The sequence below is a fragment of the Arachis stenosperma genome, chromosome 10 (genome assembly GCF_014773155.1).
Source record: "Arachis stenosperma cultivar V10309 chromosome 10, arast.V10309.gnm1.PFL2, whole genome shotgun sequence".
Taxonomy (NCBI): Eukaryota; Viridiplantae; Streptophyta; class Magnoliopsida; order Fabales; family Fabaceae; genus Arachis; species Arachis stenosperma.
Genome location: NC_080386.1, coordinates 133,642,511 through 133,667,252, shown reverse-complemented (window position 1 = coordinate 133,667,252; position 24,742 = coordinate 133,642,511). Strand labels below are relative to the sequence as shown.

Sequence of the window (24,742 nt, the reverse complement as noted above, 5' to 3'; positions counted from 1 at the left end):
GAGTTTACTTTGGTATTTTGGTATATTTTGGGGACACTTATGTATATTTATATGTATATATGTATCCTCCGGCCAGCCTTAGCTTCGCAGGCTGAGTCAGAGGCTAGTTATGCTGTTCCTTGGCTTTTCTTTATCCCTTCGTTTATTGTTCTATCATATTCCTATTAGGTTTCTTAGCAGGCAAGTAATCCTATTCCTTGAGCGTTGCGTTTTTTTTTATTTATTTTGCGATTCCTGTTTACCCACTTTGTTTCAAGGCTCCTATTATATTATTTTTTTCAGTATTATATGTATATCCTTACTATTAGAGGTCTGTAATACCACACTACCTCTGTTCTATGACTTAAGCGTAAAACATTGTGTAGTAGGGTGTTACATTATGGTATCAGAGCAGTTCGTTCCTATAGAGCCTGAGGGACGGACTGATTATGCCTCTGGGCATACTCTGGGTGTCTATACATGCTATTTAGGGTATCTAACTGATATACGAGGCATGAATGCTCATGAGCATGCATTTGGGACTTTGAAATACTAAACTTGAGATATTGAGACTGATCACCTTGATATCACTTGTTTGGAGTGAACAGGAACCAAATGGCATCTCGTAGGCGCCGTCGTGAGCGTAAGCAAGGTCGAGGACGGAGAGCTGATGAGGTGACTATACCGGTAGGTAGTTTAACCGATATCGTGACCGCAATGACGAGTGTTGTTGCTGCCGTTGGCGCCATTGCTGCTGCGACCATCCGAGTGATGGATGGGATGGAATCACAAGCTGGAACTGGCAACGATGGTGATAGTGAATATGAAGATGGACATAATGTTCCGAATACATGGGTGCCAGCAGGTTATCCGGAGCAAGTTAACACGGGTCAAATAACGGGAGAAAGCTCAAGGAGAACTGAGGTAGCAAGGAATAATCACCAGGAACCCTTCACAAAGAAAAAGGGAAAAATTACACCTAGGAGCCAAAATTTCAAGAAGAATCATTTTGTCGCTTCACATTCTCAGCGCCGGAACAATGACCGAAGGAACGATAATCGTTCGGACCCAAATTCAGAAGGGCAAACTAGTGCTCAACCGGGTGACTTAAGGTGCTCAAGTTGCAAGAGGTACCATCCAAACAGACCATGCAGGGCCGGATTAGGCGTATGTTACAAGTGCGGGAGGCCAGGGCATATGTCTTGGAATTGTTCGTACAGAGGAAGCCGGGATGCAACCGAACCCGATTTTCGAACCCGAGGTAATTATGAACCAACAGTTGAATTTTTAATTTCCTTGCCTACATTGATATGTAATGTTCCTTCGTGACGCATGACGAGTTTCAGTAATTATGAGGTCCAAGTCGATGATTGGTCGAAAACTATTGGTTGTTGAGACGGAGTAACATTTAGCTAACTTAGAGGAGTGGTTAGGCTTGTGAAGGTTAAGGATTAAGTGACGTAGTGGAAGCAGGTTAGACCATATCTAAGGAATCAGGAGTGTTGAGGGCTATGCGGAGTTATTGTTCAGAATCCAGTGACGGCAAAACTTTGAGGAAGAGGAATAGAGCGAATTCAATCTTTAGCTGTTAATTGTTAAGAGGTAAGTGAAGATGAAACAAATCCCTATATGAGAGAGTTTCTAAGACAATTCTTGAAGGTGTGTCAGAACTTCTATTTCAGAGAGAAAGCGAGTTTGCGATAGGCTTAGTACCGGAAGCCGGATTAACTTCAATCGCACCACAAGCAAAGACATCATCATAATCGGTAGAATTTAGGATTGAGTGGAAGGGAGTACTAGAAGAGGGAATCACCTAACAAATTATTTCTTTGTGGGAAGCATCGGTTATGCTGGAGAAGAAAGAAGAGAACGGTAGGAAACCTTATGCAGAGAGAGTGTGCTAACGAACCTTCGCGACTCGATCTAATCCTTCTTTTGAAACCTACATTGACATTAGATCCGGAGCTTTTCCTAAATAGCTTGACTACCTTTCTAACTTTACTCCTTGTGCACATGAATATTGTTTCTTCCAGGATGAGTCTGAGCTTGTCTTGGTATAAACGCGTAATCCTTGAATCTTGTACCCTCGCTATGACTAGAGTTGCCTTGTTCGCAAACCATGTTCTTCAGAATCAGCTGAAATTTCTTTGACTCTATACGCTCTGTTATCTCTACCAAGGGTCTTTAATTTGAACTCTTTTCTTGAGATGCACCTAGGTTCTTCTCCTTGTGCATTTCATTATTTCGGTATAATCCTGATTAACCGTGTACAAGATTTTCTTTTTTTAATCGTTACGAACACCGTTTGTATTGCTCATTCATTTTTGAGCTTAATGTCCTTTTGAAAATTAACTCGAGCCTATATTAGTATCATGTATAAAGTATAGCTACAACTATTGAGATGTTGATTCCTTAAGAGCAAGACTTTTGGATACGGAAAATGAAGCAGGTAAGCATGCGCCCCCAAAAAGAGTTTTGGAGCATTAATTCTTGCAGACCACAAAGCCTATGATTAGTTTAACACGCTAGAAAATACACCGGTTACATGGATACCCGAATATGAAGAGAGCTTCCAATCTCTAAGAGAAGGATTAACCCCAAATCCAGTAATCAGGATACCCAAATTTATTTAACAACTCGGAATTAGTGCGATGCATTACCAGAGGGGTTTAGGATACGTGTAAATACAACATCGTAAAGTGGTAACAGATGCCCTGAGTAAGAAATTTTTGGGAAAATGCTTAGATATTAAGGGTATAGCTAAAGGAGTCAAACTAAATCTATTGCGATTTTAAAACATAGCAAAGACGAAATGCAGGAAGCGTGAGGGGACGATAAAGACCTACCGAGAATGTCGAAGTCTGGCAAACGAAAGGGAACTAAGAAAAGATTTATATGTTTAGTGTCAAAATAGAGATCGTAGAGTCAAGGACTTAAGGAGTGCAATAACAGTGATAAGGAGCTACTAAAAGAACCGAAGCCGGCTGAATCAAGAAGACACCATGAGCGGGTTATGTGTCGAGATTAGGAGTTAGAGTGAGAAACTGTTGTCCGAAGAATACAAGAGAGGATTTTTGAAGTTACCTTGGGGTTTCTAAGACGTATCGCGAATTCAAGAAGATATTTTGAGCCGCCAGAAGTGAAGAACAAAGTGACGATCCATGTGATTACATGTTCGACGCATGAGAAAGAAAAGAGAGACCACCAGAAGCCATGCGAATGCTACAACTGTCAAAAATTCAGCATTAAAGGTAAAAGAGAATAACCATCGATTTCATAATAGGTTGCCGACGACTAGGACAAAAGGTGATACTGTTAGGGAATTGTGGATCAAGTGACCAGGCCCGTTTTGCCCATCGGAGTAAACCACTTCTTGGGGATATCAAAGAGACTATACATCAGGGAGAAGGTGAGACTTCACAGTATGCTAAACACATTTGAATTAACCGAAAACTGGAATACCAAACGTCTTAGTTCCTGAATTTGACAGCCGAAACAACGGAGGAAGAGTGACACAAATCTAAGTTAGAATTCTCACTATGAAAGCCGACAAAAGAGTTAGGCAGATCTAAGAAGAAGACTTCTCAAGTTGGAAGGAAGAGGATACCTATTTCTGAAGATCACTTCAACGAACTAGAATCGGATGATCAATCAAAAACTAAAAAGCTAAATCCCCATCACATCGGACCAGTGGCGTATAGGATCGCTTTACTATCACAATGTTCGAACCTGCATGATGTGTTTCACATATTACAGCTTCATAAATACACTTTCGATCCAGTTATGTCCCACAACCAGAATCAGTCCAAGTAAGAGAAGGTCTGACGCTTCTAGTAACTCTGGTTAGGATTGATGATACTAGCATTAAACGTTTACGCGGGAGAAAGGTTTTCTTAGTGAAAGTAGCTTGGTGTTGGGCTGGTATTGAAGAACACACCTAGAAGCTTGAGACAGAGATGCGGAAGGACTACCCACACCTTTATTCAGGTAGCGCACTCTGAATTTTGAGGACAAAATTCCTAATTAGGTGGGTAGGATGTAAACCCCGCTAAAATCGGTATATAATTAGTCAATAAATCGAATTTTCAATAGAAAAATTAAATACGCAAAACTGATATCAAAATAAGATAGAGCTCATCGAAACGAGAATTTTGATACCAATTTCGAAAAGTTTGGCCCAAGATTGGGCCGGATGGGCCGAACTGGTTGAACCGGACCCAAAATGGGCCCAAGGCCCAACCAAACCCAATCCATTAAAGAGGCACAGCTTCTTATTTCCCTTCTTCTTCATTATTCACGCTGGGAAACATTTCTTAGGGAGAAGAAGAACACAAGCAAAAACCTAACCCTCACTTTAATTTCAAATCCATGTAACTTTTGATCCAGAGCTCCGATTGACGAACCGTTTGCGACCACGCGTTCACCGCAACGAGCTCTACGAAACCCATGGAACAATTTGGTAGGTAACTCATTATTTCCTTCTCAGCCAGCTTCTCCTAATTTCGGAAATTTATGAACAATTAAGTTAAAAATTGTTCAATTCTTGTGTTCTAGGTTCAAGTTAGCTTCCGGAACTTGTGGGCTCAAGCTATTGAGCATATGGGTATGGTAAGAACACCCTAACCCTAGCTCAATCTTGTTTTAGTAATGGAGAACTGAAATTAGAATATGTATATGTATTAGGTGTAGATTAAGTGGGTATATATGCATTGGGAATATTTGGAGGCTTGTTGGTGATCAAAGCTTAGTTTGTGGCTGTTTTACTTGAGCTTGAAGAGGCTGTAATTTTGTGTTAAGAAGCTGCCTTGGGTGAATTAAGTGATCGGCCAAGGTATGGTTTAAGTTTCGTACGTTTAATATTTACGGTGTTGTGAAAGCTTAGGTTAGAGGTACCATAGGATAAGTTGAATTGTTTGTTGTATTTAATGATTAGCCTTGTAATGTTATTGGAATAGATTTGTTGGTGGATATATATATTGGAATTTATGAGGTGTGGAAGTTATTAATAATGTGTTCTTATATTTATTTATGATGGATTAGGATTGGTGTTTGTTAATAAGGATGTAGAGTTGTGTTGTGGTGGTATTGCATGTGCTGTAACTAATTATGTAATGATCGGAATTGCATGAGACTAAATTTGGGTTCTACTTGGGAATATAAGGAACTAAACTGGAAAATTTAGAACCTTTTTGTTAAATAATCAATTTATGGCACTTTTTTTTAAAGTTAGATTGCTAAATTTGTCCTGCAGCAGAAAATGTCAAACAGGGCAGCAACTTGTTTGTCTTGCTGCGACTTCTACGAGTTGAGTCTTGGAGCGAAACCAATTTTGTTATAAAATTTGATTAATTTTCTTTATTTCTCTAAAACTTCATAATTTTAAGAGTTGAGGATTGGGAGTTGTGAGTTTTTGAATATTGGTGGTCAGAGCTGAAAAGAAACAGATTTCAGCAAGCTATGCATCAACTTCCAATGCTTGTAACTCTTAGAATTGAATAGCAATTGGGTTGCAACCAAGACACACTTGTTTCTGGATGAGTAAAGTTTAACTACATTAATTTTTAAGGTCATTGGATTTAACTTGGATTTTATATTGAATTTTGAATATCACATGCTGCTGCTGTTTTTCTGGTTTTATGCACTGCAGAGCAGTCACAGTTTTTCCTTTATTCCTGAGGCTAGAGAAATTAGAAAATTATGATCTTTGGTTTTTTTAGAAAGCTTATTTCAAGATGAATGCCTGGACATAAAGTTTGTGCAATTCCGAGTTCATTTGTTATATTAAAAACAGCAAAGAAAATAGAGTGCCGAGGATGTCTTAGTGATAGTCATGGGTTCGAGAAGTTAAAGTTTAATCTTCGTGTGATGTGATTGGTTTAATGTTAGAGTTGGGTTGATTTTAAGATTATTCGATATTAAGAAGTTTGAGAAGAATTTGATAGATAGTTTGGTCAGGACCTGGAAAGGGTAATCAAAATGAATTATAAGGGGATGATGATGAAAAATGTGAAAGGGAGGTTGTTAACAAAAGGAGTTAACATGCCATGGCTTGATGAATGATTAAATAATGATTATGACTATGAAATGGCTTATGAATGATGATATCTGAGATACGAGTTTCCCTGGGTAAAAACCGTGGCTCGCCACCACGTGTTCCAGGTTGATTCTCGATACTCTGTTAACCCTACGTCGTAAGGGTGACCGGGCACGTATAAATTCCCGGGTATGGATAACCCCCATTGAGTGATTATATGATGAATGTATGTGAAATCTATGCATAGACTCTTGGGGATGCGCGACGAGGGACAGTCTAAGGTTTTCGGACTTGTCGGGTTGGCTGGATAACCGACAGATGGGCCCCATCAGCCATAGGACAGGCATGCATCATATGCATTTGTTTGTTTTGATTGCTATGCAGTTCCTGGGTATGCCTAATTGATATATATACCTGCTATTTGTTATACCTGCTATTTGTACTATTTGATCATTACCTGTGCATGAAGTTGTTTGGTTGCTTGTGCTTGTTGATTGAGAATTGAAGATGAAGGATTAACCACATGAACGTATTTCGGTTCGGTGGCTATTGTGATTTCGGTTCGATGCAAGTATGATTTTCGGTTCAGTGGTTTGCTGTTAGGTTAAGTTTGAACTTGAGTAAATTAGGCAGATTTAGAATACCTACTCCTGTTTATGGCTTCTATTTTAGTGCTTAAGTTGGATAATTGAATAATGGAGTTCTAGGATTGCCTATGGCATTCTCAGGACCGTATTTCTTATGCGCGTGGCACTTTTACCATGCTGAGAACCTCCGGTTCTCATTCCATATTGTATTGTTGTTTTTCAGATGCAGGTCGAGAGGCTCCTCGCTAGGCGTCTGGATTCTGGAAAGCGAAGTAGTTCTTGGGTGTATTTTGGTTTCTATTTGTATATATGTATATATATGTGTAGCTTACTCTCCAAGTAACTTATGTATGCTGCTCCTCTTAGAGGTTGAGGGAGAGATAGGAGTTTACTTTGGTATTTTGGTATATTTTGGGGACACTTATGTATATTTATATGTATATATGTATCCTCCGGCCAGCCTTAGCTTCGCAGGCTGAGTCAGAGGCTAGTTATGCTGTTCCTTGGCTTTTCTTTATCCCTTCGTTTATTGTTCTATCATATTCCTATTAGGTTTCTTAGCACGCAAGTAATCCTATTCCTTGAGCGTTGCGTTTTTTTTTATTTATTTTGCGATTCCTGTTTACCCACTTTGTTTCAAGGCTCCTATTATATTATTTTTTTCAGTATTATATGTATATCCTTACTATTAGAGGTCTGTAATACCACACTACCTCTGTTCTATGACTTAAGCGTAAAACATTGTGTAGTAGGGTGTTACAGGCTTATGCTTACCAAATTTTTTTCATTTTCCCGCACATATTTTCCGCTATTATATTGCCATTAAAATCTTCATATATTTCTAACTTCTCTTCCTAACCTTCATATATTTTTTATTTTTCAACCTAATCTTCACAAATTTCAACACAAATACATCTCTATCACATATTAGGTATGAACTTCTATCTATTTATATTATTTTTTTGCGTTAATTTTGTATTTTTTCAGTAGATTTATTATCTTTGTTTGTTTTTTTCTGTTCTTTGAAAGGGGAAGAGGTTGATAAAAACCAATCATAAAATTTTTTTTTGCATGAGCATTAGTCCAAATTATAATAACAACATGTATATACATATGTAAATATAGATATATAATCATAAGAGTAGTTTATTTGAGATATGTGTCCCATTTTTTATGATCTGTAAAGGTGAGCCAATATACATAGGTGGGTAATGGACGTACCCAGTACTAACATTGGATTACATACAAATTTTATGATACTTATATAAAATTTTAAAGTTAAAAAATAGAAGAATTTATTTATTATATTTATGTTTATTATGAATTTTTTTATTTTAACATTATTTTATTTTAAAATATTATATAAAATTTTAAAGAATTTGAAAAAAAAATTATTTTTTTGTTATAAACATGTTTATTATAATTTTTTCAACTTTTAAAAGCTGTTTTACCAAACACAATTATGGTGCTTGTACTTATTAAAAGCCATTTTTAATTTGATTTTTACCAAACGTAAGTGCTGCAGCTTTTAAAAAATTGTCTTTTAAAAGACAGCTTTCATAAGCTACTTTTAAAAAGCAAAAGCTTTACCAAACTAAGCCTTAAGTAGAAAGTCTTACGTATTTGTTCCTAAAAATTATTTTTAGAAAAATGAAGTGAGTTTTGCAATTAGTGACTTGACAATATATCTATAATTGATATGAGACCATATAAATATTATCAAAAAAATAATTTTATTTAGAAAATAATAATCTATTCTTAATATATAAAAGTATAAAAGTAGATGAATAAGTTTATCCACATTACTTTTAAGATATTTTTTTTCTCCTACTGATGTCATGTCAGTAATATGCTTACTTGGCAAAATTTTAGAATCAACCATTCAATTTTCACCAAATCAACTATCATTTCCAAATCAGCAAAAAATATATATAATAGAAATATATGCAAATTATGGTGCAAAATTACTAATGACAATAATTAGAAATTAATAGCGTTTAACTAAATTTGTAACTTATACATACATTAAATTCATATCCCTATATTTATTATATCTTACCGTTTCCTCAATATTTAATTTATTAATTTCTATAAATAACTCATTAAATGTAACAAACATCCATATTACAAATGTCATAATAATATTATTAATCATAATAAATTTTACGTTACAAATATTCAAAATCCATACTATTTGAACTATTTATAAGTCTCTGATCACTATTCCTTTTCTGAACTACACAACATTTCAAACTTATTCAATGAAACATCATTCTTTGGACAATATCACAAAACAAATCGATAATTGGTTTATCAAAATTCTTGTGGTTCATCTATGGAAAATATTAACATCCACAAATAAAGAGGAGTCTTTTTGTTTAGAAATTATTATATTAGATGAAAAGGTACAAAATAAACATATTTATTATATTTTTAAATTGAATTTACGAACAAAATACTTTAATTATGTTTGCTTTTTATACTTTTTATATTATTTTATAATACATTATATATAATTATAATTTAATATCGTTAAAATTATACTTCCTTCAATATGCTATTCATTGTTCATTTTCTAATAACTTAAAAAAAATGTAATCAATTTTTTTTAACAAATTATCAACTATGATTTACTAACACTGTAGGGAACACCTCTTCATGTAATTGTGAAAAAAAATAATGAAAAAATTCAAACATTTTTACAAGAAAGAAAAATCTATATTATAAAAAAAAATTGAAAATAGAATATGCAAATGATTTGTATAGACTAATTAAAGGTACAATGAAAGCAAACTTTTTATTCACAAGTCACAACTGTTGTGAACAAAATTAAAGATCCAATTTTAAATATTCTCTAGCACTATTTTAAATTTGCATTACTTGAAACATTGTCTGAAGAGTGGGTCAAAGAAAAATATTAACAGGTAATTTTACTTTATACTATTTCAATTATTCTTATTAAAAATAACTTATTTAAAAAAAATTCTACATATTTTTGTTCTTTTTATTATAGATGTCATTGAAAAACTGCATGCACGTCAAAAGATTAAGGAGAAAGAAAATCATACAAATTCAAGACACATATTCGGAAGAAAGAAGAAAGCAAAAACTCAAACAACAACCACTATAAAAAAGGAGGACGAGTGCCACATAAAAAGACTAAGTCCATAAACTAAAACAAATGCAAAAATCAAACCACCAAATAAAAATATTACTTTGTACAACTCCAACATCCAAATCTTTTGTACTACAAATTATTTTAAATAAAACACCTTTCAAATTTAACTTTAGTTTACACATATTTAATTTAATTCTACAAAACATAATAATTTTTAATATTTATTATATACTATCATTAATTTGCCACCCGCGCATCGCGCAGGTCTTATTCTAGTTTATATGAATAAGTGAATCAATAAGGAAGTTTTTAGACAGAAATCAAGTCATAAGTTTACACTTGGGCGGTTCCACTTCTATGGGTAGCTCTTTTCTCTTGTGTGTCATAACAGAATAACAGATCTAACGTGTGATGTTAGGCTAGCAACACCCCTACAACTCTGAGTTAGATGCATCTAAGTTAACGTCATAACCGCCGTTAACTACGGTTTTCTAATACGAGCCTCCCAAACCAATTCAAAGCATATAATTTTAAATACAACAAATCTTTGATCTTTTAAATGTATAAGGTATCGAATCATATCAAATCAGATAATACTTCCTCGTCAAAAATTTTTTCCAATCATACTTTTTTAATAATAAGAAATTTCAAACATATTTCACAATTTCAATCACAATTTCAAAGTAAATGCATACTAACAAATAATGTTTTAAATTAAATGTTTTAAAATAATGTAAAACTTCATCAAATATATATATAGTTTTATGTAAAATTTCTAAAGTATGAACTTCATAAAAATAATTACAAAAATGCTATTTGGACATTAAAATTAGTCACTAAAATCAGCCACCAATATATTTGTGTATAAATACATGTGTGGTTTAATTTATTTTGAATGTGTATTTATATTCTAACATGTATTTTATACTGGTGGCTGACTTTAGTGACTAATTTTAATGTACATATAGCATAACTCAAATAATTATTCAACTATAATAAATCAATTATTCTAATTAATTCAAAAATTTTCAACAATAATTTTATAAATATAATTAAAAACTCAAAAGGGCATAAACCGAAAGGTTAACGATTATAATTTATAAATGTAAAATCTACTTCTATGAGAACTAAGAAACTAAACCTGGAGTGCCAGATTAAAAAGTGAAAAATGTTGAAATAGAATGAAACAAAAGAATGGAGAATTTCGACCGAGCCAATAACAAAAACTTCAATTCAATCAGCAACAACGACTACGTCACGAATGTAATCTGGAAACTAGCCGTAACAAACAACAGCAAAAGCAAATTAATAAAAAAAGATTGCACGAACATGGAGCGAGACCGTAAGGTAAATAAAAGCGGAACAGAAATAGAAAGAGATGTCAATTACAAGCAGAATGGAATTTGTTTTACCAAGATAAAGGTATAGCAGTGGTGGCTGTTGGCGGCAACAATTTCGACGATTCCGGCGGCAACATTCATGGCCCGAGAGACTTCGACAACCAATGAAAAATAAAAGCAGAAGCAGAACAGAACAATCCCTTCTCCGGTGACTTCCTCCACCTGCAATGGAGGCAACCGCAATGACAGTAGAAGAACAGAAGGCTAGCTCTATCTCGCGGTGGTGGAAGGCAGCAGCATATCGGCGACGAAATTAAGGATATTTTTGGATTAGGGCAAAATTGGGGATATTTTTAGATTAGGGTTAAGTTTGGAAAAGAGCGGTGAGGGTAGTTTAGAGTTTTTGGTAAAATTAGAGGGTAAGATAGTAATAAAAATAAAAAAACTTGGGACGTTACAACATTCTTCCAATGAAACTAATCTGTAGTATCTGCCTTATTCCGTAAGTAAGATCCTCTCTAATAGTTTTTTAAATTCTTTTATGGTATCGGAGCCAGTTTTTGAGGCTAGGATCTGTGGTTTTCTATGTCTGGAAGAAGTTCGGAAGTTTAACTAAGAAAATTCCTCTTTCCAGTGGCGGAGCTTAGTTCAGACAAGGGGTGGCTATGGACCCCCAAACTTTTTATTAAAAACTTAGTAGTACTTTTTCAAAAGATAAAAAATAATTCAATTGACTTAAATACTTTACTATGACTTAAAGTATCTAATAAGTTCAATAAACAACACTCTCTCTATCTTTAGGTTCAAATATAAAGAATTAGATATCTTTTATTTATTTAATTTAATATTATTTTATATTTCACTATTTATTTAATTTAATTTTTTATATGATAAAAAATAATAGAATATTCAATAAGTATTAATATTATTGTATTTGTATAAATTAATAAAAAAATTCAATAAATATTATAAATTTTAATATTTGTCCTTCTAACTTCTTCTTTATATATTTTACAGGATATATATTCAAATTTTTATATAAAATAATAATGAAAAATCAAAGAATTGATACATTTTTTAAGAGGAAGGCTAATATTTAAGAAGGTGAACATATAACTTTTACAATATCAACACATGTAGATAGTTCTTCTACTTTAATGAATCACGAAGAAAGTGAGATATAACCTTCAAAAGTTCAAAAAGTTATATCTGATGATTGTAACTTTAACTTTTTGGAACGAGATCTTGAAAAAGGGCTTTAAATTTGGCAGTATCACCCAAACCAGAGAGATGGGATTAGACGAATTTATCTTAAATAAGGTCCATATAAAAAAATATTTTAACAATTATTTTCTATTTGGCCCTCCCAAAATTTTGTTTCAAGTTCCGCCACTGTCTCTTTCATAATCAAGCCAGTGAAAAGTAATCTACAGAGATCAAGGTCCGTGAGTTTAAGCTTATACATTTATCCATAAGGAAACCTAAATATCATGCAAGCTTCTATGTGGTATTGTTACATAATGTTATATATCATGCAGAATTTTAAAGCTTCCTTCTACACAAAGTATTTTGAAAACAAGGAGCAGAATGTAGAGATACGGTAGGAAGGCAAGTTGGGGCCTGCAAAGTTGCTCTGTTATCCCGCAGCAGCAGCTGCCTATGTCTCGAATGGTTGGCGGCCTTTTAGTCTTGAGAATGGTTTAAAAGTTGGAGATGTTTGTGTCTTTGAGCTCATTAATGGAGAAAATCCAGTGCTTGATGCTCATATTTATATAGCCGGTGGTTAAGCATTCCATTAGAACTTCAAGAGCTCTTGAAAATGTACCTCTTATTTTTCCTCGGACCAAATACACCTCGAGAACTATGCATATTTTATACAGTTTTTAATAGTCTTATAATAACTGCAATGTAGCATGTGCATGATTTAGTAGTTGTCTTACTTAGTTTCCTCTTAATTTTTTTTATTATACACTTTTTAATTTCTCATAATGGTTTTATGTTCTTGAAATCTGTTTATATTGATCATATATTGAATCTTTTATCTTATTTGCCCCCTCCCCCATGGTTTATATTTTAGCATTGTTGTTCCACTAACTGATTGTGATGAAAGAAGTCTCATTACTTCTTTGTTATGTTGAATCAACTGAGAATTAGTGTTTTAATTGAATCAAATAATTTACTGTCATCAAGACTAAAGTATGCAAAATGCTATAGTATATTGCTAGAGAATTGAATTTTTTCATATTATTATTTTTTTACATGATATATAAGACCTTTTCGCCACGTATACTTTGCACAAGCTTAAGGAATTACTAGTCTTATTCGATTAGATCATTAGGTGTGTGTTCCCTTGCACATTACTTGTTATAGAATGAATGCTAACAAAATTGAATCAATAGCCTCTGCCATCTATAACTGTTACGATCTAAAATGAGTCATTACTGGCACTCAAAAAAATAATCCTATAGCAAGTCTAACATACTCAAATATAAGTTGAATAAGTGAGTTATAAATATTTTACAAGTTCTAAAATAAATAGTTATATTTTTAACATAAATTAAAATAACTAAAAATGGTTGAATCCTGTCTGTGACATATGGAGCATAGACTTCTAGGAATTCGATAAAGAATAAGTACTCATTGCAGACCGTTACTCTTGAATAAAAAGTCTCACATAGTCAAATATTTAATCCTGAAAAATATTTTTTTTAAAAAGGGGGTGAATTTTGCAATTCAGTGACTAGACAATACATTTATAATCGACATGAGACCATATAAATATTATTATCAAAGTTGTTGCGGCCTGGCCCAAGCCACGCACGGGTCGACCCGACCCGTTGGGAACCCGACCCGGGCGATCGAGCCCTTGCGTCCGCCACGGCGTCAGGACACGCGTCCTCATCATTCCCTAACAACAGCTGGGAGGAACCTTCGCGGAAATTGGGCTCCTCCCCTCGGGGCCCACTTCTGACACAGTATAAATAGGGAAAGACCTGTCCTTCCCAAGGTACGTCATATCCTTTCACCTCACTATTCTGTCTGCCTGCACATCGCTGACTTGAGCGTCGGAGTGTCTTTGCAGGTAGCACCCCCCTCATCCTCTCTCCAAGACAAGTGCTCGGCTACTCGACAGACCCACAACAAGTGCGACCAAAACTAAGGCGTCCCCACTCCCTCAACTGCTCACCCGATCCGTCCGGTACCCGACAACCGAACATTGGCGCCGTCTGTGGGGACTTCTGCCTAAATGGAAGTCGTGCTGGGTCCCGGTGACCAAGCTCGAGAAGCCGGAGCGGAGGGGGCAGCCTCCGTCGCCTCGCTAAGGGGGCGGCGGAGGTCCCCCCAACAACACACGAGAACACGACCATTCGGGGGAACGGGCGGCGATAGCGCCATAATAATGCAGGAGCTACGCCACAGGGTCCAGAACCTAGAACGACAGCTGGCTGACCGGGAGCGGGATGGACGGTCTACCGATCCCAGCTATACCCCATCTCCCGGGAGCGAGGAGGAAGACTCCCACCGGAGCCGCCCGCGGCGTACATCCGCATCCCGGACGGAAGCGGAGAGCACGCGGGAGGAGTCACCCATACTGAGAAGACGAAATGACACGATCATCTACTCCCGCGGCAGACCAACCCGCCGAACGGCAAGAAGTCGCGATGACGGGGAAGGGAGATCCGAGAGAACACGACAACCCGTGATAATAGGCGCCACCCCGTTCCATCGATCTATCCTCGAGGTCCGGTTGCCGAAACACTTCGACAAACCAACAGACATGAGGTACGACGGAACTCAAGACCCTCTAGAACACCTCACGGCCTTTGAGGCCAGGATGAATCTGGAGGGAGTGGGGGACGAAGTAAGATGCCGCGCCTTTCCGGTAACCTTAGCAGGGCCAGCGATCAGATGGTTTAACGGCCTCCCACAAGGTTCCATCCACAGTTTCTCGGACATCAGCCGTGCATTCCTGGCCCAATTTACAATGCGGATAGCAAAGGCCAAGCACCCTATCAACCTGCTAGGGGTAACCCAGAGACAGGGAGAGCCGACCAGAAGGTACTTAGATCGGTTCAACGACGAATGCTTGAAAATCGACGGCTTAACCGACTCGGTGGCCAGTCTTTGCCTGACAAACGGCCTCCTCAACGAGAACTTCCGAAAACACCTTACCACGAAATCGGTCTGGACAATGCATGAAATCCAGACGGTGGCCAAGGAGTACATAAACGACGAGGAAGTCACCCGAGTTGTGGCCGCCAACAAACGGCAGCCCAGCTACAATCAAGCCCGACAACAGGGCAATGGGGAAAGACCAAAGGGACAAACCAGAGAAGAGGCGCTGAGTAAGGCACCAAGGATATTCCCACGAGTCGGGAAATTCACCAACTACACTCCGCTTAATCTCCCCATCGTGGAAGTCTACCAACAAATAGCCGAGAAAGGAATCCTGCCGAAGCCCCGACCACTCAAAGACCGCACCGGAGGGAACAAGAACCTTTATTGTGATTACCACAAGGGTTACGGTCACCTAACGCAGGATTGTTTCGACCTGAAGGATGCATTGGAACAAGCGATAAGGGAAGGTAAACTGGCGGCCTTCTCCCACCTGATCAGGGAGCCAAGGAGGCGCTACCGCGACCAAGACGAGGAGGGCAAAACCCGTTCGGCAAAAAGGCGACAAGAGCCGGAAAGCGGAGAACACGGCCTCACGGTGATAAACGTAGTGACGGCCAAAAACGCCGCACCAAGATTCAAATCCGCACATAAGAAGGACACCAAGATATTGTCAATCTCCTCCTCGACGACGCGAAGCTCCAAGAAACCTCCATTCATTTCTTTCGGTCCAGAGGACCAATGGTTCGACGACGTCCCGGAAAACCCACCCATGGTCATAACGGCCAGAGTAGGGACCGGCCTCGTCAAGCGCATCCTTGTCGACACAGGAGCAGATTCTAACATCATGTTCCGCAACGTGTTCGATGCGCTGGGATTAAAAGATGCCGATCTGACGACTCACCAACACGGGGTGATAGGATTGGGCGACCACTTCATCAAACCGGATGGAATGATATCCTTGCCAATCTCAATAGGGCAACCCCAGGACAGGAGGCGACGGTTGAGTTCGTGATCCTCCGAGACTCCACCGCCTATAATATAATTCTGGGAAGAAAAACGATCAATGATTTCGGAGCCATAATCAACACAAAGCTGCTGATCATGAAATTCGTTACCGATGATGGATCCATAGGATCCATAAGGGGAGACCTTGAGACAGCAGTCGCTTGCGACAATGCCAGTCTTTTCCTCAGGAAGAAGTCTAAGGAGGCATCCGGTGTGTTCCTAGCCGACCTGGACGCCAGAGTAGACGACAAGCCTAGACCGGAGCCGGAAGGGGATCTGGAGAAGTTCAGACTCGGTGACGAAGAGGGAAGGTTCACGTTCGTCAACAAAAATCTCCCACGCGAGTTGAAGGAACCTTTGGTCGAAATGATAAGAGCCAACAGTGACTTATTCGCTTGGACTCCAGCCGACATGCCGGGCATAGACCCAAAAATCATCTCGCACCATCTGGCCGTCAAGGCGGAAGCACGCCCAGTGGCCCAACGGAGGAGAAAGATGTCGGCGGAAAGAGCGGAGGAGGTGGCCAGACAGACGGCCAGCCTCCTAGAAGCAGGCTTCATACGGGAGGTGGACTACTCGACATGGCTCTCAAATGTGGTATTGGTAAAAAAGCACAACGGCAAGTGGAGGATGTGCGTGGACTATTCCGACCTCAACAAAGCATGTCCTAAGGATTGCTTCCCCCTCCCTAACATAGATGCACTCGTCGACGCTGCGGCAGGATACCGGTATCTAAGTTTTATGGATGCCTATTCCGATTACAACCAGATACCGATGCATCGCCCAGACGAAGACAAGACGGCGTTCATAACTCCGGGAGGAACTTTCTGCTACAAGGTAATGCCATTCGGCCTAAAAAATGCGGGGGCAACGTATCAGAGGCTGATGAACAGGATATTCCACGACCTCATAGGAAAGACAGTTGAAGTCTACGTGGATGACATCCTCGCAAAAACAACACGACCTGACGACCTTTTGAGTGACTTGGCGAGTGTATTCGCGTCCCTCCGACAACACGGTATGAGGCTAAATCCCCTCAAGTGTGCTTTCGCCATGGAAGCTGGAAAGTTCCTCGGGTTCATGATAACCCAAAGAGGGGTAGAGGCCAACCCGGAGAAGTGCCAGGCGATACTCCAAATGAAGAGCCCAGGCAGTATCAAGGAGGTTCAAAGGTTGGCAGGTCGGCTGACTTCATTGTCACGGTTTCTTGGAGCGTCGGCAACAAAGGCCCTGCCATTCTTCAATCTCATGAAGAAAGGAATAGCATTCGAATGGACACCCGCATGCGAGGAAGCCTTTCAACACTTTAAAGAAATCCTGGCGACACCACCCGTCCTCGGGAAGCCGAAAGAAAGGGAGCCATTGTACCTGTACCTCGCCATAACAGGAGAAGCCTTGGCCTCAGTTTTAGTACGAGAAGAAGGAAGGACACAACAACCAATCTATTTTGTCAGCAGGGCCTTGCAAGGGGCAGAGTTGAGATATAACAAATTGGAAAAGTTAGCTCTGGCACTCCTGACCTCTTCAAAAAGGTTAAAGCAGTACTTCCAAAGCCACCAGATTATCGTGAGAATGGATCAGGGAATCCGACAAGTACTTCAAAAACCCGACTTGGCAGGGAGGATGATGACCTGGTCGATTGAGCTCTCTCAATACGACATACAATATGAACCCCGGCAGGCCATCAAAGCGCAAGCAATGGCGGATTTTCTAGTGGAGGTAGCGGGGGACCCAGCCGAAGACACGAGCACACGGTGGAAACTCCATGTAGACGGAGCCTCCAACCAGACGTTCGGGGGCGCCGGGGTTATCCTGGAAAGCCCGGCTGGAGTCGTATACGAGCAATCAATTAAGTTCGATTTTCCCGTTTCAAACAACCAAGCAGAGTACGAAGCCCTTATAGGAGGCCTAACCTTAGCATCAGAAGTCGGGGCAACAAGGTTGGAGATATGCAGCGATTCGCAAATCGTCACCTCTCAAGTAAACGGGAGCTATCAGGCCAGGGACTCGCTGTTACAGAAATACTTGGAAAAAGTCAAGGACTTGAGCCGAAAGTTTGAAGAAGTCACGATCCAGCACGTCCCGAGAGAAAAGAACACACGAGCAGACCTCTTGTCAAAATTAGCTAGCACCAAACCGGGAGAAGGTAACCGGTCTCTAATCCAAGGAAAATTAAAAGAACCAGCAGTCACATTGCACCTCTCGAAACTGAGCCCTTCCTGGTTGGATCCCATTATCGACTTCCTAGAAAGCGGCAAGGTTCCCGACGACGAAAAAGATGCCAAAGGCTAAGAAGAGAAGCCGCCATATACGCCATCATCCAGGGTCAGCTTTTCAGGAAGGGATTCCATCATCCTTTGCTGAAGTGTTTACATCCCGACCAGACGGACTACGTCCTCAGGGAAGTCCACGAGGGATGCTGCGGCCACCATATAGGTGGCAAAGCCCTAGCAAGGAAGTTAGTCCGAGCAGGATACTACTGGCCGTCAATGATGGCTGACTCCAAGGAATTCGTCAAGAGGTGTGTCAAGTGCCAAGAAAACGCCAACTTCCATCATGCACCCGCCTCTGAACTCAACTTGCTAACGGCTTCTCGACCATTCTCGCAATGGGTAGTCGATCTCTTAGGACCTTTTCCCGTCGGCCCAGGACAAGTCAGATACCTCATAGTCGCCATCGACTATTACACAAAATGGATAGAGGCTGAACCACTGGCCAGCATATCCTCAGCTAATTGTAGGAAATTCATGTGGAGACAAGTCATAACACGGTTTGGTATCCCGGAGGTCGTCATCTCGGACAACGGGACACAATTCACCGACAAAAAGTTCACAGAATTTCTCACCGGCCTGGGCATAAAGCAGAGATTCTCCTCGGTAGAGCACCCACAGACAAACGGGCAGGTCGAGTCCGCAAATAAGGTCATCCTGCAAGGGCTCAAGAAGAGGTTAGATAGCAAGAAGGGTGCGTGGGCCGACGAGCTGGCTTCGGTCCTATGGTCCTACCGAACAACCGAACAATCCTCCACCAAAGAGACACCCTTCCGGCTAACCTACAGGACAGAGGCAGTAATACCCGTAGAGATCGGAGAGCCGAGTCCACGGCTACTCTTGAAGGGAGTAAACGAAGCCGTCGAGAAAGATCTGATAGAAGAAACCAGGGAAATGGCCCACCTGGCAGAAGCAGCGCTAAAACAGAGGATAGCTCTACGCTACAACGCCAAAGCGCTCAGAAGGAAGTTCGAAGAAAACGACCTCGTCCTGAGGCGTAACGACATCGGCCCGCCCACTCCGGGAGAGGGCAAATTAGCGGCGAACTGGGAAAGGCCATACCGAATCAAAGAGGTAATCGGCAGAGGAGCATACAAGCTAGAGAGACTCAACGGCAAAGAGGTCCCGAGGACATGGAATGCGGATAACTTGAGAAGGTTTTATTCCTAAGCCATTTCTGTAATAAGCACTTCAATATCATCAATTATAATGATTAAACTCGCTCGATTTTTCATACGCCATTTTTGCCTATGTTGTCACTAACCTTTTGAGAAGCGAATTTTTACCTATGTTATCACTAACTTTTCAAGCGACCACTACGAAAACAAGGATACACGGCCCCGGGGCTGATCACCCCGGGAGCCCCTCAGGTCAAAAACGCGGTAAACGACCTTAACAAAAAGAACGCCACAAACGGCAAACACGAGCAAATGGAAACGAAACGACAGCAAGTAAAATTAGAAATTAAACAAACGGGTAAACGATCTCATAAGCCCATTAACGGGCACCAAAAGTCACAATACAAGGTTCAACAAAAGAAGAGTTTAATAGTACAAACACTATTTCTTCGGCATATCAACAACCTTCCCATCCTTGATGGTCTTGAAAACACCAATTGCCGACACATCAAAGTCCGGAGAAATAATCTTCACTTGAGCTTTGAGGGCATCTTCAGTCGTGAAAATCGCATTTTTCCCTTGCTCCCTGACCTCCTTGTGTTTCCGCTTGAACAACTCGGCTTCCTCCCGAGCAGCCTTAGCGGACGCCATCGCTTCATTCCGCTCTTTCTCCAGAACGAACACCCGACCTTGCGCGGCACTCAATTGGTTTTTCAAAGTCACCTCCTGCTCCATCAAGCGGGCCACAGAGGCATCGGCAACCTTCAATTTCTCCTCCGCCGAAGTAGCCTTTTTCTGGGCGGCGTCGAGCTTACTCCCCGCTTCGACTAACCGATCCTGAAGCGTTTTAACTTGGGTTTTGTACTTGTTGTTGGCATCAACAGCAGATTCAAGCTTCCGACGAAGCGAAGCCATACCGAAAAGCTCGGATTCAGCCTTTCGGGCTATGGCCGCACCGCGAAGAAGGGTACGATACATCCACCGAGCTTGCCCCGAGAGGTCGGTGCCATGGAAGTGATCCTCCGTACCCGGGAGCAGCTGGGTATCAATAAACGTCCCAGCATCGAAGTTCCTTTCCATGACAGTCAGAGCCCCCTCGGGACTGGAATGCGACCTCTGTCTCTTGGGAGTAGGGATGATGGACAACTCCTCCTCCTCCTCACGACGAGATGAAGACGAGTGCCCGGTAACGGGAACCTCTGGAGGAATCGGGGTTGCGGAAGTCGGAGTGGCAACCTTCGCGGACGCCTCAACCTCGAGAGGATGCACTTCCGGAGGAGCTTCTAGAGGAGCCGTCGCCTCCTGTCCTCCAATGTCCTCACCAGCATCGTCCTTAAGGAAAGTTTCGAACAAGTTATCCATGCGGGTCACCTCGACAGAGAGTCCCACTGCAAACAAGAACGAAACGGATTAGTAAAAACAACAACGGAACATTTAAGCAGACGGTGACACGACGAAGGAAACTCACGAATATAATCTCGAGCGGCCTCCCGATTACCCATAAGGAGGTGTGGATTCACATTATTCCTCCCAAGAACCGCCCATAAGATGTCGGCCACCCGCCGGTCCACGGCCGACATCTTGTTATAAGAGACTTTGATAAAAGGATTAGACCCCGCCCCGAAGCTCCAATATGTCGGGATGAGGCGCTGCTTTTCCAGAGACAGCCAAAAGGGGTGACGACCCTTGGCCGGGCCGACCTTAAAATACTTGTCCTTAAATCCGTGGTAGGAGTCCTCGAACAAACCAAAGATCCTCCGGCCTTGGGCGGACCGAAAGGACATAAAACCTTTCTTGTGTTTCCCCTCCTTCGAAGGGTTTGTAAGACTAAAGAAAAAAAGGAAGACATCAACAGAGGTCGGCAACTCCAAGTACTCGCATACCATCTCGAAACAGCGAACGGAAGCCCAGCTGTTCGGATGCAATTGAGACGGAGCCACCGAAATCCGGTTCAGGAGTTCCATCTGGAAGGAGGAGAGGGGAATGCGAACCCCCACCTGAGTGAACATGGCCTTGTAGAACCAGATCCAATCGGGAACCCGGGCAAACAGAAACATAAACCCCCCATGGCCAATAAAAGGAAAAAGAAAGTACATCCACAAATGCGCCCACAAAATAACCAGAAAGAACAAGAACCAAAGAGATGATCATGACAGACATGCAAATAACTATTTCAGCAAAAGGAAATGAAGCAGTTACCTGGGAGGATTGTGGAAGTTCAAACTGAGACAGAGCATGCTAGAGCAATGAAAACGACTTTTGAGTGATGGGAGCAAAGAAGGGACGAACGAACAGTATGATCAGAGAGGCAAACAAATGAAAGAAGAAGAGAAGCATAAAACTGTTCAAAACCGCTCTAGAGGAAGTGCGAAAGACTTGGGGGCAGAACTGTCTTTACACACACGGGGTTTTTCAATCTTTTATGGGCATTTAATGCCCCGCGCGAGAAACAAGGCAGAAACGGAACGCCCCGAACCACGAACGGGCACGCATGCGAGCAGCGCGTTTCCCACACGAACGGCCGACCGGACGACAACAATGATAGGATGCACGCCGTCAATAGCCTATACGGCAGATTAACGGCGCGTGGGGGCACTGTTGCGGCCTGGCCCAAGCCACGCACGGGTCGACCCGACCCGTTGGGAACCCGACCCGGGCAATCGAGCCCTTGCGTCCGCCACGACGTCAGGACACGCGTCCTCATCATTCCCTAACAACAGCTGGGAGGAACCTTCGCGGAAATTGGGCTCCTCCCCTCGGGGCCCACTTCTGACACAGTATAAATAGGGAAAGACCTGTCCTTCCCAAGGTACGTCATATCCTTTCACCTCACTATTTTGTCTGCCTGCACATCGCTGACTTGAGCGTCGGAGTGTCTTTGCAGGTGGCACCCCCCTCATCCTCTCTCCAAGACAAGTGCTCGGCTACTCGACAGACCCACAACAAGTGCGACCAAAACTAAGGCGTCCCCACTCCCTCAACTGCTCACCCGATCCGTCCGGTACCCGACAACCGAACAAAAGTAATATTAATTAGAAAGTAATAGTTGATAATAATAGGTGAATCAATAAGGGAGTTCTCATACAGAAATCAAATCAAAAGTCCACACATGGCGGCTTCACCTCTATGGGTAGCCCTTTCCTCTTGTGTGTCCTAACAGAATAACAGATCTAACGTGTGGCCTACACGTTAGGCTAGCAACACCCCTGCTAGCTGAAGTCTGAGTCAGATGCATCTAAGTTAACGTCATAACTGCCGTTAACTACGGTTTTCTAATACGAACCTCCCAAACCAATTCAAAACATATAGTTTCAAACACAATAAATCTTTAATCTCTCAAATATATAAGATATCGAATCAAATCAATCAGATAGTACTTTCTTATCAGAAATATTTTCAAATCATATTTTCTCAATCATAAAAACATATTTCATAATTTCAAAGTGAGTGCCAACAAATACTTTAATAATTCAAAAGTATATATTCGAATAAAATCAATATTCTAAAATAATATAAAGCTTTATCAAACATATATAGTCTCATGTAAAATTTCTAATATATGAATTTTATAAAAATAATTATTCAACTACAATAAATCAATTATTCTAATTAAATCAAAGTTCTTCAATAATAATTTTATAAATATAATTAAAAACTTATAGTAGCATAAACCAAAAGTTTGAAACTGTTATAAATATAAAGCCTACTCACAGGATGGTCTTAACGGACCGAAGAGACCAAACCCAGAGTTAGGGTTGGCAATGGGTAGGGTAGGGTAGGATTTGGACCCTACCCTAACTCTACCCGCAGGTTAAAAATTTTATTAAAACTCTACCCTACCCTACCTGCGCGTTGAGAATCTCTCAACTCTAACCTACCCGCATCTTAAAATTCTAAACCCTACCCTACCCTATCCTACCCTATCCGCAGAAATATCAATTTTTTTAAATTAAATATAAAATTCAATTATTTCGAATTTTATACTAATTAATAACATAAAAAATAAAAAACTAATGCTCTAAATTACTAAATTAACTAATTAGTTTAGTGGTTATTCACTTATTAGTTATTATAAGTCATTACATAAGAGAAGTTGTGGGTTAAACTCTCACTTTCTTCGCTATATAGAGAAATTTTTATAAAATATGTGTTATATATGAGGTGCGGGTAGGATAGGATAGGGTACACCCTAAACTCGTACCCTACCCTACTCGTAGGCATACCCGAACCGTACTCTACCCTACTCAAACAGGTTGGACCCGGTTGGGTACCCGCGGGTAGGGTATGAATTGCCAGCCCTACCCAGAGTGGTCTCACCACAGCGACAATGACCACAACACCAGGCAGTCATTTCAAATCGAATAAAGAGACAAAGGCAGATAAAATTCTCGAAGATCCAAAACAGAACAAAGACAAAAATAAATCAAAACAAGAACCAAGGTAGAAAAATGAAATGATGGCAGAGATAAGGTGAAAACAGAACAGACTAAGGGAAGAAGCTAAACCAGAACAGTGGCAAGGTAGTGTTGCCGGTGAGTTTGGAAGCCCCGACGTGTTTTCCGGCGACGGTAGCGCCGTTCCTGGCGACTAGAGGCACGGCGACGAGTCTCCTTCTCCTCCGGTGAGTTCCTCCTCCCCCTTCTGTTTGTGTATGGTGATGTTTCTCTTTCTGCGAACTCTCTCTCTCGTTCTCTCTCTCTCCCCTTCGAGCTCCTCTTCCCGGAAACCCAACGGTGGCAGCGGCGGCGCAGCAGCTTGGCGACGGGGTCTCCATCGGCAAAGACGTATCTGATGACGATGAGACTGACCACGTCCCTCTCTTCCTCGCAGGTCATCCTCCTACTCGGTGACCATGATGACGGCACCGCAAAACGCTAACAGCAGCGACACTCCTCCAGCTTCCTTCAACTCCCAGACTCCCTCTTTCTCTAGGGTTGACGTCGATGGCGACTTGGCAGCAGCAGAACTTCGGCGGCGAGGCGTGGAGGCTGCAGCCCCTTCTGCCGTTCTCTCTTTTTTTTTATGCGTGGGTGTATGTGTATGATGTGAGTTTTGAAAAGAAGGGGGGCTGTGGTTGATGAGGAAGAGTGGAAGTTGTTTAGTAATTTAGGATTAGGGTTGGGTAGGAGGAATAAGGGTAATGTAGGAATTTTGATAAAATTAAAGGGTAGG

General features: G+C 40.8%; 2 protein-coding genes and 1 long non-coding RNA gene across 3 annotated transcripts in view; 2 read left to right on the top strand and 1 right to left on the bottom strand.

Annotated features, from left to right (window-relative positions):
• LOC130954657 (receptor-like protein 34) overlaps positions 1–24,664 on the bottom strand; it is a 32,309-nt gene extending 7,645 nt beyond the window's left edge. Inside the window, exon 1 of the mRNA XM_057881414.1 lies at positions 24,076–24,664. The gene's annotated coding sequence lies outside the window, so the exon portion shown is untranslated. The remainder of the gene's footprint in view (positions 1–24,075) is intronic.
• Positions 4,434–7,158, top strand: LOC130954659 (uncharacterized). Its single transcript, XR_009076379.1, has 3 exons — positions 4,434–4,587; positions 4,663–4,810; positions 6,824–7,158. It is a non-coding gene; the product is annotated as an uncharacterized LOC130954659 (long non-coding RNA).
• On the top strand, positions 14,306–16,189 carry LOC130957841 (uncharacterized). Its single transcript, XM_057884686.1, has one exon. It carries the CDS (start codon positions 14,306–14,308, stop codon positions 16,187–16,189), a length of 1,884 nt encoding a protein of 627 aa, XP_057740669.1.
• Positions 24,665–24,742: the final 78 nt, after the last annotated feature.